The 15,537-nt window shown below is 43.6% G+C and overlaps 1 protein-coding gene across 3 annotated transcripts in view; it reads left to right on the top strand.

The window, feature by feature from the left end:
• Window positions 1-15,537, top strand: part of UVRAG (UV radiation resistance associated) — an 80,861-nt gene that overhangs the window by 16,947 nt on the left and 48,377 nt on the right. For all 3 annotated transcript variants that reach the window (XM_085216506.1, XM_085216505.1, XM_085216504.1), the window contains 3 exons: window positions 2,829-2,914; window positions 12,753-12,858; window positions 15,387-15,513. In XM_085216506.1, the coding sequence (XP_085072632.1) occupies window positions 2,829-2,914; window positions 12,753-12,858; window positions 15,387-15,513 (319 nt within the window). The remainder of the gene's footprint in view (window positions 1-2,828; window positions 2,915-12,752; window positions 12,859-15,386; window positions 15,514-15,537) is intronic.

Here is a 15,537-nt window from a genome sequence, read left to right as displayed (position 1 = left end):
TTCTCCCATTGCTTCAAAGAATCCCTATTTATTTAACTATCCTTTGAACTACTGTGGAAACAGCCAGACTAGATTTATAAATTCTTACAAGAATGTGCATTTTATTAATGGGAAGAATAAATGTTTGATTCTGAATGTCCTTTTCATTAAAGAAGACTACTGAGCCAAAGGAAGGAAACTTGGAATGAAACATTCTGGAGACTTCTTATGAACTCTGTTTCAAAATATGTTAGAGATTTACAGCTGAGCATGACTTGATCCATAAGATGCATGCTCCCATCTTCTGCCTTGCCAACTCCTCTGTGACAAAAGGGGTGGGAGCCTGGAAGCTACTGCTGCAGAACAGTCTGAAGTAGGACAGAACATTACGTGCTGCCACAATTATTTTTCTTGATTAAAGCTGGCAGCCTCCTGATCAAATTGATATAGCCCTGATGATCAAACAGTAAGAACAGTGTGCCCATATCAGCTAAATGGATAACTTTGAACTCAAAGCACTGGAAATTTACATCTTTGCTACGTGATGCACGTCAGCTGTTGTTTTAGAACCTTCCAGCCAGCTTTCCTGTAAGGTAACCTTCAAAATACATCTTTGTGCTCAGAATTCTTGCTCTGTATGAAACTCCTGTGCTGTAAATTGGGGAAGCAGAAAACTGTAGCATTGCACTGGTAGAGAAATGTGAGGCTTACAGCTCAGTGTCAGAACGGATATACTCTGCAAGCTTTGTCCCTACTCACATCTGACTCTCCACAGAGTTGTACTTCCAACTTCTGCTTTTGTTCAAGGCTTTGTTTGGTTATTTTGATAGCATTGTAGTGACTTTCTTAAAACCATCTTTCTCCTCCGTTTCCTTCCCTGCCTTCCTGGCTTTCAGATTTTTTTCCAACCCTTGGATGCTTGTTGCTAACTGACACACAACACTTTCCCTTTGTTCTTGCAGTCGTATCTTTTCAACAGGTGCATTTGGGGAAGCAGGGATGGCTTTCACTCAATGACCAACTGGCTGTTGATTCCTTAAAGAACTACTAGTAGAGCTAGCAAGTACAGCTCTGGGTAACTCAAAGCATTTAGCAGTGCTGAGGGATAAGATGGACAGAAGAGTGAGTGATTTTCTTCAGGCTTTACTGAGCTGCAGCTCTCTTTCCAACAATCAAGCAGTAAGACCTTTGAAGAGCTTTCTCTCTTTAGAGTACAGTCTACATCAGCAGGTACTACAGGTACAAACCCTGCATCTACCTTTTTTCCCTAATGCAGCTGGATCTCAGCCACGTTACAGAAATAAAGCCTTTGTGTGCTTGTTGTAAGTACATGTGCCTGTATCTGTAATATATGTTGCAGCAGAGAAGCAGACAACTCTACTTCTAAAGAGCAAGTCTATTCAATAACTAAGCTTGAAACCTTTCCTTTGCCCAGAGATGTGGTGGGTGCCCCATCCCTGGAGACATTTTGTGTCCCTGTGCACCTGATGGAGCTTTGTGTGTCCCTGTTCCTTGCAGGGGAATTGGACCAGATGGCCTTTATAGGTCCCTTCCAGCTCTAAGGATTCTGACTCGATTCTGTGTCCTGCAAATTACCTCAGAGTAGAACAGGTTGTGTAGAGCACTCTGTCTGTTTTATTGGGCATTTCTTTTCCCTGTGTTTTCATATGGGGGGGGGGGAAAAGAGAAGGCTACAACAAGCTATTGGGCTGAGCTCTTTTCATCCTGCAGCCAGGTGATTCCAGGCTGCTTCACTTATTCTCTGGACAGCTGTGTGCCTTGCTTTTGGAAGGCACTGTTTCTTAAAACAAGATCAACTTTGTGGGTGAAAAACACTTTCAGTTTTCCACCTAGCTGATTCAGGGATTAAGCCATCTTTCTTATGACTTTTTTTTTTCTTCTGGGGCTGCAAATACAAACTTCAACATGTAGTATCAAAAGTCTTGAGAACAGGAATGAGGAGCAGGGGGGCGGCAGCTGATAGGGTGCCTCTATTGCAGTGTGATGCATAATGTAACACATAAATCTTCAGATTCCTCAGATGGAACCTTATATTTGGCAGAAAGGGATGGCTGCTGTGTGGCCTGTGGCTCTTGCAACATTTAGGTGTTGAAACTTAACTGCATTCCAACACCTTCTATATGGGAACAGCCTGTAGAGGCAGGTGAAGAATATATAAATAGGGCTTCTTGCAGTTGTATCCAGGTACATTGGTGTCACCTTCTATTTTAGCATACTTTCTGTACTGAAATGAATATTCATTACTTTTTTTTTTTTCCTGCAATCTTTCACGTTTCTGGCAATGCTGCTGGATTGTTGGACCTGCTTTGCTTTGTCCTGTTAAGAAACAGTTCAGAGTCATCGTGGCCTTTTACAGCACTTGTGTGGCTATACCTGATAAGGAGAAGTTTGGACCTTTCCAGAGTGAAGAATTGCTTGTTGGACTGTATTGTTCTGGCCTTGTTGATCTCTTAAGAATGACACACAGTTACTGTAACTTCCAGGAAGCATTCTGTATCTGAAAACTTAAGATTTGATCTTGTAAGCATCTTCTAAGTGAAAGGAGGGCTTTATCAGTCAAGAAAATACACTGTGCCTAGAAAACTGTTAATGACACTGTGTTAATGACCTATATCATTGTATAGCTAAGTGTAGTTGCAGCCCAGGCTTGAGCTGCCACTGTTGCCTTCTTGAATGACTTCTACCAACAGAATGTAAGCTTGTATGAAGGTGCATTTAAAACACATTAAATTAACACATAAATTCAGGATTATCTGATTGATAAGATAAGCTTGTAGTCCAGATGGAAGCATTTCTGATTTCTAACTGTTCTTGTTTTGCCTTTTAAGGATCACTCAGGTACCCTGAAGAACAGCCTTCTCCAGGTGGATCAGAACTGTGTTCGTAACTCTTACGATGTCTTCTCTTTGCTTAGGTAAGGATGTTGAAAATACTCTTTCAAGCCATTTTAGAAAGAGCCTTTCCAAGTATTCAATCCATCTTCTGGGTTTAAATGTGTAAGGGGTTATCTGGGTAGGGTGGATGTACTGCTGGTGGCGAGAGATCATGCATCTTTCTTGCTGTCCTTGCTACTAACGATGAACACTTGAGCACAGTGGTGTTGAACTGCCTGCAGAGCTTGCCTGTGGACTGCTTTGCAAGTGTTGAAATCATGAAGCTTCTTTGGTAGGGAGTTTCTATGGAAAGCCCTTTGTTTTCCTCAACAAAATGAAAACTGTTTTAAATGAATGTAAAGAATGAAATCGAAGCACCCTGCTAAAGTTTTCTTGGTTGATGCCACAGTTGGGACAAAATAGCTGCACTATTTTGTTTCTGTTGAACTACTGAACTGAACCTGTGTTTTGCATAATCCTCCCATTAATTCAGAAGATAACTGCTCAAGATGCAGTTATTTTGGTGTGCAGTATAGAACCGGTGCTATAGCTGCCCACTTTTGGTTGGTGACTTAGCTGCCTCTCTGCTTATGGAAAAACACGGGATGTGGGCGTGAATGTTGTCAAAATGGCCTTTTTCAGACCTGTTTTAATATAGGAGTTCAAGAATAATAGCTGTGGTGAGGTATAACAGAGTGGTGAGGTATAACAGAGGGTTTGTAACTCTACAGTTGGATTTGAGGAGTAAGCTGCATTTAAAAGGCTTCTTACAAGGCAGCTTGTGAACTTTGGTTCTGTAGCAATAACAGCAGGCAAACGAGATCCTTTAGGAGCAAATGCTGAGTGTGCTTTCAGAAGCGATGGGGAAAACATTCGGTTTCATGCTGTGGAAGTTGTCGTTTGGTGGCGTTGGCAGTAGGTGTCACCCTTGTCTGCGGGAAGGGATGGCCTTAAATCTGAAGAGAAGGTAGGAAAAGTTAACTCTGGGTTGTCGTTATTTTTTTTATAAGCTCTCTTAAAATTTGTGTGCTGTTTCTTGACTTTCTGAAACTAAAGGCTACCTACAAAACTTGTGCCTTCTGTACAAAACGAGCAGAGGGATTGTTGGGAAGTTCTGGTTACATTCAGGCACAGTCCATGGAAAGAAAACTCATACTACCTGATGTTAAAGCCTTGGTTAAACAGAAGACAAGTGTGTACTGGTCATGCATTTTATTTCTTTTTCCTTATTTCCTTGTGAATCACAATGCAGAAAAAGAAACAGTTGGTCTTGGACTTGATGGACAGCAGCCCTGCTGCTAATACGTATCAGTGGATTCTGCATGCTTCATCAGGGAGTACTGCATTGCCTCGTTGCAGAAGTTGAAATTCACAACTGGTGGCCTTACCTCTGGGTACTGTGTTTTCCTGCTTCCCTCCTAGTGGGAAAATTCTTTGGGAACTGAGGCAAAGTTCTCTGTGTAGCCCTGGATCCTCCCTCTTATCTTGTGCATGAAGTCAGGTTTTCTTTCTCTGTATGCTTTCTCTATTGCTGCTTCCCCATGACACCTCACTCAAAAGACTGATGATAGCATTTCTTCCTTTCTAATCACCTTCAGTCCCTGTTTGACAGCTGTGCTATTTCTCCTACCAGGCAGTCTGGTTTGCCACCTCTTCCAGGAGTCCAGGCCTGAACAACCAGCCTGTAAACTCTTTCCAAAGATGGTTTTTGTGAGCACGTTCCTCCTAGAACCAGAAGAGAGGTGCAGGCACAAGCTGAGCTGTGATTCATCTGACAGGATGCTTTGGGAGGAAATGAATTCCTGCCTGCCTGCTTCTGTCCACTGACTATAAAGAGAATAGGGAAGTGTCTACTGCAAAGGTTTGCATCTGCTCACATAAATCCCACATTTTGAAGACTTTTCCTCGTTATATGGTGTATTTGTTTGTAGTGAAACCTCACAGCTTGCACATGTGGCTTCCCAGTGTAGGTTTTTTTTTTTTGCCAGATTGTGAATATGGAGAACAGATTGTAATGAGTTTTGTTTTAATTTCTCAAAGGAAGAAGCAGGTCCTGGTGATGCTACAGTCTGTATTGGAATTATTCTGATGGTACAATACCAACAGGTTTGCAACATGAAGATTGAGACCATCTCCCAGTTCAGTCCTTCCTCTTGAAAACTGCAAAATGAGAAGATCTTCTTCAGCTGTCAGAACTGCTTTTTCTGGGGTGAAGAAATGGTTTTTATTTTTAGTTTTCAGATGAAATGAATAGCTAAAGCTTATGAAGCTGGTGAATAAGCCTTAATGAAAAACACGTGCTTGGCTCCAATTATGTTGATTAAAAAAAAAATCAATTAGAAATGCTAGAGAGTGTGAACAGTAGAAAAACTGGAGCGTTAGATTAAAAGGGTGCCTGTGTGCTCAGATGCTTAATTGCATGGATTTACGAGTTAATTAAGCAGGAAGAAAAGTTAGACAGCTTAGCTTTACACAAGGAAGCGCTCAGCACCTCTGTAGCTGATGAACCTTCATGTTTTGGTGAGTGGACAAGATCCTGAGGCAGCCATGGTGCAGCTAATAAGCTGTTCACACCACATGGAAATGGCAAATGTTCTTACAGTCATTTGTTTATGAAGAAAGAAGGCTGAAATGCTGAAGATTTTTTTTTCTTCCCCTTGGCCACGTTGTCATATTTCTGAACAGAGCTCACTTCAAGGCTTTCTAAGTATTCTGTAGCTGGTAGTAAGAGGCTCTATGGTAACATGGTTCACTTTTCAGAGCCCACTCAGGATGGGTCACTTCTATCTGAGGTCATATTGTGGATGTGTGCCTCTAATCGAGCTCTCAACATGTGCAGTACTGATAGGAATCGATTTAGATTTACTCTTCACTCAGGTTTTTTTGGCCTTTGAACTTTGGAGAATAGTGTTTTCCGTGTTAAGTGGTATTGGGAAGATGGGATATGCTGACAATTGCTACAGAAAAGGCTTAGGCCTGTGGGTTAAAATCTCTCCTTCAGTTCCTAAATACAAAAAATCAGTGTCTTGTGTCCTACATTTGTTCTTGCAGCCTGGTCTGGTGGTTGGCAACTCTGCATGTAGCAAGGGATCATTGTGTCCTTTTTAATCCCAATCTGGGGAACTAGAGTAATTCCAGGGAGCACATAAGCTTTCATTAAACAAAACATCTCCCAGTTCTGCTGGTAAGAGAATAAATTTGGCTGCAGTGTCCCGAGCAGCTAAACTTGGTTTTTCAAAGCAGGTCAAAACACCACATGAGCAGCTCTGCTGTTTTTCATGTTCCAATAACAGCTCAACTTCACTGAGCTTAAATGGCCAAAGGTGGGCAGTGACAAGACACTGCTTGGAGGGGGAACAAAGCTCAGCTTTTCAACTATTACTTCCTTCCTAGAGGCAGGGAAATGTATGAGCCACTTCTTGGACTGAATCAAATGAGCAGCTGTGCAGTATTGAACCTGGTCACGTTAATCATAAAACCACAGAATGGCCTGGGTTGCAAAGGAGCACAGTGCTCATCCAATTCCAACCCCCTGCTGTGTGCAGGTCACCAACCAGCAGCCCAGGCTGCCCAGAGCCACATCCAGCCTGGCCTTGAATACCTGCAGGGATGGGGCATCCACAGCCTCCTTGGGCAACCTGTTCCAGTGTGTCACTACTTTTTGTTTAGCTCTACCTCGCTTAGGAAAGAAGCTTTTTAATAAATGGATCAATTGGTGATTAATTCCTTCTGTCTTTAGCAGCAGCTATAACTAACAGAATCCTTCCTGGAGTTAATCCCTGAGATGAGGAACAAAGAGACCAAGAATGCAGTCAGTGGAAGCAGTTCAGCATCCATGGAATTACATGAGCCGATCAGGGTAACTGACCTTGGGCACCTTGGTAGATGTGTGGTAGGAAATGAGGGAGCATAAAAAAGATTTTTGCATTTTAAAATACGCCCTGAGAATTATGTCTTCTGTTTCTAGCTTTTCTTCCCCTTCTCTCTTCTTAGAGAAGGATCCCAATTCATAGCCGTGACCAAAGCCTTCTTACATGTTTTTGTGCAATGGCCAGACTTGATGTTTCTAACTGGGGAAGATTTCCACCTGGAAGACTTGGCTCTCTGCACTGTGTAGGCAGCCAAGGCAAGGCAGGCATCCCCTTGGCTTTGGACACGAGCACCCAGATGGCTTAAAGCCAGCATAAATAAATATGAACTGTAATCAGACCTCTGGAGTGCCTCTGTGTAGTGCAGTGAGCAGTGTTGAAATGGCTGAACCTATCAGGTGCGATCTCCTTTCACCTTCAAACTCACGTGGGTCAGAATTGTGGGGTAGCATCTTCCTGGGATGGGAAGTAGTGATGGAAATGGAGATCTGTGCTTTTTGAGAGGCTTGTTAAGGATTTACATCTGTAACATCACAATTTGAGACAAAGCACTTCCCAGGCATTGCACTCGTGTGGTGCTAAGCTATCTGGACACTGTGACTAATCAGTCATCAAAAGAGTCAATTTCCAAGCCTGGATTTTGCCAAAATCTGTGGAAGAGAGCAGTATGGTTCATAGCAAATTGAAACAGTCCATGAAGCCTAAGAGAATTTTTTTGTACGTTAACATAAATGGAGGATTGGTGATCATTTTCTGCTGTTAGCCTTATCTTCAGCTTCCCTTGCACACCATGTGAACAGGTCTGCTGGGACTCTCCCTTATTTTTGGTATGGCCATAAGGACAATACACTAATTTCCTTCCCTCACCCTGGGTAACAATCTCAATGAAGGTTTATATCAAGAATAGCTCACCGCATCAGGGAAGGTCTGTGCTATGTTGTGACTGAGAACAAATGCAACGGGTTAAAGATCTCTCACTGGGAGAATGCTGAGAGCAGCGTGGGGGCAATGCTCCTGTATGGAGCAACTGCAGAATAGTTCTGTAAGAGCTCAGGCCATCCCTCTGCTCTTTGTCTTGTGGTAGATCTCGACTTCGGCTATAGTAGAGATCTGTGAATTAACGTAAGGCTGCTAGAAGCCTCGGGTTTTGTGCCTGCATTACTGGAGGAAATGGTTCATGCTCCACTTCCAGGCTTTCTCCTTTTCTGCTCGCAGCCCACGCTGTAGTGAAGGTGATCTATACTTTGGCTCCTTTAGATGCTCCTCCTTCTGGAGGCCTCCCTGGCTGCCCATTTGATGGGTTTTGTGTTTTTTTTTTTTTTTCCCTTCTCCAATTGCAAGTAGCTGAAAGCATCCACTGTTGCAGTGTCCACATGGCCTTGATTATTCAGCCATTTAATTCGAGTCCTACCTATGGAAGTCAACTTAAAACCATTTGAGAGGATGATGGAAAGAATCTGTTCTTTGAAAGCATCTTCTGTGAGTTCCTTACGACGCTGACTCTTGCAGAGGTTTAATGCTGTAAATAAACGAGCCAGACTTGCATCTTATTCCCTACTGCCTTCTCTTGTCTTCCATCTGCTTTTGACAAATTGTAGGAGTAGGTTCCCAAGGAAAGTGGGAAAGGGAGTATATGATTATAAATTAAGAGAGTTTTTTTCTTATGGGAAAGTAAATGTAGACAGTGACGGTTTAAGGGGCTCTGTAAGAAATATGCTACAGCTGCCTGGCACTGCCTGTAATCTAATCTCTGGTCTGATTTAAAGAAGTATGTGTTACATTTCTTTATTAGGAAAGTCTTGGCTTTGTTTAGTAATAGGTTGGAGTATTATACTTCCAGGATCCTACATCTCACCAACGGCCAGAAGCAATCTGTTCTGTTTTTAAATCCCTGGTAGTAATTCTCAGTTTAAATTTAGGCTCGTTGTTGTTCTGGCAAATGAGACTTGAGGCATTTGTTTCTCTTGAGAAGTAGGGTAGTATGTGACTGCTGTCATTAATTGATGTATTTATGGCTTCAAGTTCCACACATGAAAAATCCAGATGACTGATAGAAGCAGATATTTGGAGTGTATGGTGGAACTACAAAATATCAAATGTTGAATAAAGCTGAGGCTTTTCATTAATGTAAACATAAACATATGTTAGCTTAATAGGCAGAACCATCGGTGGACTCCAGCTTTTTTCTTTTTTTATTTCACTTGGAGGATACAGCCTTTTGGTACCTAAAGGGAGCCTACGGACAGGAGGGGAGTCAGCTCTTGGAAAGGGGAGATAACAGCAGGACAAGGGGAAATGGCTGGAAGCTGAAGGAGGGAAGATTGAGGTTGGATGTTAGGGGGAAGTTCTTTATGGAGAGAGTGGTGAGGTGCTGGAACAGCTGCCCAGAGAGGCTGTGGATGCCCCGTCCATCCCTGGAGGTGTTGAAGGCCAGCTTGGATGGGGCCCTGGGCAGCCTGGGCTGCTCTGAAATGTGGAGGTTGGTGGTCCTGCCTGTTGAAGGATGGTTGGAGCTTCGTGATCCTTGAGATCCCTTCCAACCCAGCCATTCTGTGATTCTATAACGATACAGCAGAGTGAAAGGAAAGTGGTTCAGATGAAGCTTCAAGTAAAGTTACTGCAAGCTGGAAGAGGACAAACGTGGCATCACAGCACGTTCCCAGGCTGTTGAAGTTGAGTTAAGTTGGACCCTTGTGCTGTGCCATCTTCGGAAAGTTGGGAGAACTGCTTTATTGTGTTAACAAGACTAGAATGTCATTGCTCAGAAGTCATGTAATAGTGAAGAAGTTCAAAACTTGCCAGGTTTTTTTTCCCAGGTTTGTACCCAGGTTGAGTTAATTGCCAGAACATCAAATCTAACCTTAAAGATGCTCGAAGATATGAAGTGACTCAGGTTTTTATTGGCAGAACACTGGGTGAGTACTAGAATGGTTTCAGATCTTAAAGCCAAGCCGAAAGGTACTTTTTGGGGGGAGGGAGAGGAAACACTTGAAAAGCATTGAAGAGATGCTCAGAGATGTGGTGCCCAGAGAGGTGGGGGTGCCCTTTCCCTGGAGATGCTGAAGGTCAGGCAGGATGAGGCTCTGAGCACCTGATGGAGCTGTGGGTGTCCCTGTGCATTGCAGGGAGTGGGACCAGATGGCCTTTAGTGGCTCCATCCAACTCAGACCGTTCTATGAATGCCCCAGTGAGCCCAGATTTCATCAATTCAGGAACCAGCAAACAATGAAGGAAGATGTGGAATTTTTACCTGCAGGTTCTTTTTAAAGCAATGCTGTAGAGGCAATTTTTTTTTTTTTTGCCTTTAAATTGCAGTACGTGACTGATGTTTTTGTATCTATTTCACTTTTCTTCAATCCAAAGGAAGAGAGAGTACTTTTATCTTTGCAGACTCTCAGAAAGCACGTGGTATGAGAATGGAAGGAGGACAACAGCTTCACACATCTCCCCTTCCAAACTACATTAGGGTGGCCTCTCCGGCGAGGAATTTTAACGTCTGCTTTCATCTCACTGCTTTCCCAGGCAGCAGTGTGCAACTCACCTGATCTTGGGCAATTGCACAGCAGCTCTCAGGATCCCAAACAACAGCAGTAAATCTATCAAAGTTATGTTCCTGTTACTCTGCTGCTGGCTGACCATGGCTGTGAGCTGCTGTGGGGACGCTGCAATGACGACACTGTTGGCTAAGATCTCTCTTTAAGAAAGCTTGAGTTTCTGCTGTAACTTTCTTGGCTTCCCTGACCATCGATGGGAATTTGATGGCAGGCCAAGAGCCTCTCAGAGCTCTGAATTAGCTCTTAAAGTGCTGTGTAAGTGCTAATTTTAATAATAAATAATAATAAAAATCACTTAAATGATCTAGGAAGAATCCTGCGTTGGCTGATATCGCGTAGATTATTGCCATCAGTTGGCTTGTAGTTGTCAATTACTAAACCCATTTGGATTGTACTCAAGGCACACATTGTGCTAACTTTAGGCTCTAGCTTTGGCCACGTGTGCAGATGAGAAATGGGAACAAGATGTGGTCTATTAGCACTGAAATTCATCTCCATTAATTATATCTCAATTTTAATCCAGATTTATGGCCTGCATTTGGTGTTCTGTGCATTGCTGCAGTCGTCGTTGACTTCGCTGAGGTCTGTTGTGCACGTGGAACTGATAGGCAGAGTCTCCAAACTGGTGTTCTTATGGCTTAGCTTGCATTCCTGCAGTTGGATGACCACAGGTTTCCATGTGGGTGCAGGTAGGGGGTTTTTTAGCTTGGGAGAGGAGAGTTCTGCCTCTTGCTGCCTTTGTGACGTGAAGTCCTCGCAGTTTTAATCTCAGAGAGCCCAGCTGCAGGTGTGACTGTGACCTTATTGTTACTGCTTTGAAGCTCTTGGGACAATTGGAGCAAGGATGAAGGTTTGCTGATATTGCTTGACTCAGTGCAAGTGGCAGCATTTGACACTGAGGCGGCCAGGTTGAACTGCAGGATCTCTTTATCTTGCAAGGAATGACAAAATGATCTTTGGCTTAAACACAGACAATTGCTGAACTGTTTTGTGCAGCAGGCTCTAGTTTGAGAATACGCTTTTAGACAGGGATTCATCAAATTGAAGTATCCTATAGTATGTATTGGTTTAAGAGCCAGCCTTTGATAGCTGTTTGTTCCTCACTCTCGGGTGTGGGTAGGACTCAAGGCTGTTATAAAACTTACAGGTTCTTCAGCTGAGCATTAATGTGGCAAACAAACCTCTGACAGTCTGTTAGTTTTGTGAATGCTCCTTTGATGGCTAAACCACATCCCAGCAGTGGGATTTTACTGTGTGAGTGTTGCAGCAAGCGGGGCTGTGCTGCACTGAGTGCCTAACAGTGTTCTTCCCATAATAATATCAGATGAAGAGGAGAGAAAGGGAAAGGTATGTTTCATTCTGCTATTGCTCTTAGCCCTGAGTAAGAATTTCTAATGTCTGGAAAGAAAATATTCCAGACCTTTGGAATGGGGCAGGCTGGAAACTGTTGGGTAGGAGGCTTAGATCCTGCTGTGTGAAGTCCAGGTGTGTTGGGGAAGGTGGGAAGGGGATTCCCAGTAGGAAATACACGTTTTTGAGAGGTCTTATGCCTCCAAAAGGGTTGTGAAACCAAGCCCGTGGGTGATCTGGAGCTGTAGGCTTCAGAGATTTGGCTCCTGTGTGCTGGTTTGCTGGGCTTAGCTGGGTTAGGTGCTCACACTGATTAAACTGATTCCTAATGGGTGCTGCTGAGCAAAGTTGGGATGCTAAGGGAGGGTGGTGTGAGAAGCAGTGCTTTGTGATAACCTCATGGTTGAGGCACGTGGCCTGGAGATCTTGGTCTTACTGCATGCAGGCCATTGGAAGCTGCTAGCCTGAAGCTTTACGTAGCTGTGCCTCAGTTGCTCCTAAATCTGGAAGGTATTAGAGACTGTAAAAGGAAGGAGCTGAGCAGCCTCTTCTCTATGCTGTCATGCTTTGGTCCTTGGCTCACGGCAAATGTGTAACGATCCTTTAGTAAAATTCAGTGCTCCTGTAAAGGGACAGAAATCTTTAATTTTGGCTGAGCAGAGGTGCTCATTAAAGCACGTATTAGAACAGCCTGGTGAAGTGTTTGCTTAATGCATTGGGTAACTGCCCACTGTTTTACTGTTCTGAGCAGACCGTGGGTAAACTCTTACTCCAGCAGCACGAATAGCATCTTAACAAAAGGAGGAGTTGATTGCAGAGCCCTGATTGGGAAGACTGCACCTGGGCTTGCACAACAAGTTCTGTGTCTTCAGATTGATTCTCATTTCCTCCAAGAAATATGCTAATTTCCAATCTGTGCTCATTAGTTTCAGGATGTTAACGACTCCTAGATCTGTCTTTTCCCATTGCTTTCCTCTGTGTTTCCTTCAATAGGAGGTGGCAGTCTGAGTTCCTCTTGCCTTGCTGGCTTCAACGTGCCTGGTGCATTCACCATTAGGAGCTGTGAGAAAACTCTAATGCAGCTGTGATTTCTCTTCTCTTTACAGGCTTCACAGAGCCCAGTGTGCAATTAAACAGACTCAGGTAACCGTTCAGAAAATAGGAAGGGAAATAGAAGAAAAGCTGAGACGCACATCTACAAGCAATGAACTGGTAAGTTGGTTACTTAAAGCAACCTGTTCCAGTGCCTCACCACCCTCTGTATGGAAAAACTTCCCCTAATATCCAACCTAAACCTTCATTGTCTCAGTTCTTAAACCATTCCCCCTTGTCCTATCACTATCATATACATAAGTTTATCAGGAAAACCAAACTTTAATTCTTCAAGTAACTCTTGATGGGTTCTTGTGATGGATTTAGAGTGAGGTGAATCTGCTATCTGCATCCTTTTCCAACCTTCTCCCTTTGGGTGAATGGAATTCATGCAAAAGCTGTCGCTCAAGTGCCATGTTAATTTTAAGCAGGAATTGTACTCGACCTTGTAATAGCTTTTGGCAGTTTGTTTTGCCTGACCTGTTGCCTTCTCCTTAAAAATATACTGGCACCTGGTTTAGGTTTCGTCCAGAAGGATCTCAGTCTTTTGAGTCAGGTCAAAGCAACGAGTCTGCGGAACAGAATAGCTCACATCTAGAAGATCATGCTGGTGCTCAAGTGGTTTGCATCTGGTGCCTTGTATTAGGAGGAAAAGGCAACTTCTGTGATGTAAGCTTTAGAAGATGGATTTTGCTTTGAGAATACTCATTTTCAGAAGGTGCCAAACTGTGTTTAGGGCCTGACAAAGTGTGAAAATGGGGAGAAAAAACTGATTGCGGCATTGGATTGTAGACAACTTCAACTCCCTTAGGAGCAATTTAACTCCAGTGTATAGCTTATTGGCCTTCTGCTGGCATCCTGGCTGTTAAAAGGCTTTTAATCATCTTTATCATCTTTTCTTTCTGGTTATAAATCTCCTTGTCCCTCCTTCCAAAAGCTTTTCCTTAATAAATTTGCGAGCACAACTATATGAAGAGCATTAAAACCAAAAGTGACAACAACACTGCACGTGATGCAGCTTCCTAGTAAAATGATCTATAATACAAGGAAATAATTACCCACTTTTGCTTTGTTTAACAGTCAAAACTCTTCCTGGGATTCCATTCCTCTGTAGAAATGCACGAAGTAAGGTTTCATTCCTTAATACTGAGTCACGTTTCCTGCTGGAGCCTTGAAGCAAGAGGCTGAGCATACGTGTGTAACTGAGGCAAACAAGCAGAGGGAAGGGCTCAGTGAAGTGCTGCCTCTTTCTCACCCAGTGTTAAGTATTGTTCTCTCCATTAGCTGCTTGGAAGAAGTGAAAGCTGGCTGAGTCATACAGTGTGGCAGTGCCTGGTGGTACGTGCCCAGGGCTGCCCCTTGGGTTAGGAACTCTGTCCAGGCTATGGCTGGACTGCAGGTTCTCTTTTCCATTTTGAGTCTGTCCTCAGTTATAGAATTATAGGATCATAGAATGGCTTGGGCTCGAAGGGATCTCAAGGATCACGAAGCTCCAACCATCCTTCAACAGGCAGGACCACCAACCTCCACATTTCAGAGCAGCCCAGGCTGCCCAGGGCCCCGTCCAACCTGGCCTTGAACACCTGCAGGGATGGACGGGGCATCCACAGCCTCTCTGGGCAGCTGTTCCAGCACCTCACCACTCTCTCCATAAAGAACTTCCCCCTGACATCCAACCTCAATCTGCCCTCCTTCAGCTTCCAACCATTTCCCCTTGTCCTGCTGTTATCTCCCCTTTCCAAGAGCTGACTCCCCTCCTGTTTGTAGGCTCCCTTTAGGTACTGAAGGGTGCACTGAGGTCACCCTGCAGCTTCTCTTCTCCAGGCTGAACAAGCCCAGCTCCCTCAGCCCCTCTTCGTAGGGGAGGTGCTACAACCCTCTGATCATGGTTATTCTTAATCGGTATTTGGAACTGAAAGCACACTCATAATAGTAGAAAACTCTGCTTTGCTGTGCTGACAGCAGCATCATTTCCTAGTGAAGAGAATGCCTCAAAGGAAAAAAACTGATTCTATTAAAGATGCAGAAAGTGAGAGAGTGTAGAGGGAATAAATCCTTAAAACTTTGAAGGTAGGAATCCTTCTAGTGTAACTGCATAGTGACACAGTCTGTTCTCTACTATATGTTCTTTTGTATCCTTTTTTTTTTTTTTCTCATCACACTGAGGCTGGGATAGGATTTAATAGTGCAACTCAGACATTTCCAGCCTTTTTCCAGCCTCCTGCCTGGCGTTGGCATAGGCTCCTCATTACTCACCTTCCTCCTGTGACCGAACCCTTTGCCAGGGAATTCGCACTGTGCTCTGTGTCTGTCCTGGGGGACTTTCCTGCTGCCTCTCCATCTTCTGATTTCTGCCCTGGGCCAGGTTACATCACAGAGCACAGGAGAGGAGGTGGAGCCTGCAGGACAAGCAAGCACTCCAGAGCACAGCTGAGTTTTTCTCCTTCCAAAGCAGAAAAATGATTTTGGTCCCTCATAATCTATTACATGGGGTTATTTATTGCCTCAACTTTTTCTCTGTTAGATGCTGATCTTGTTCTGTTTTTTCTTATCACCTCTTTCATGGATTCACCTACGTGAGGAAAAACTGAAAAATAACTAGATTGCTTTTACTATTTTTTTCACCTATTTTATTCTTCTTCCACTAGAAAAAGGAGAGTGAATGTTTACAGTTGAAGATCCTGGTGCTACGTAATGAACTGGAGAGGCAGAGGAAGGCCCTTGGTCAAGAAGTAGCTTTGTTACATAAGGAAAAGAATACTTTACATGACAAAGGTGAGCATACAGATGTTGCTGCTT

This window comes from Meleagris gallopavo, chromosome 1 (assembly GCF_905368555.1).
Source record: "Meleagris gallopavo chromosome 1, MGAL_WU_HG_1.1, whole genome shotgun sequence".
Taxonomy (NCBI): domain Eukaryota; kingdom Metazoa; phylum Chordata; class Aves; order Galliformes; family Phasianidae; genus Meleagris; species Meleagris gallopavo.
This window is presented reverse-complemented; position numbering and strand designations above follow the sequence as displayed.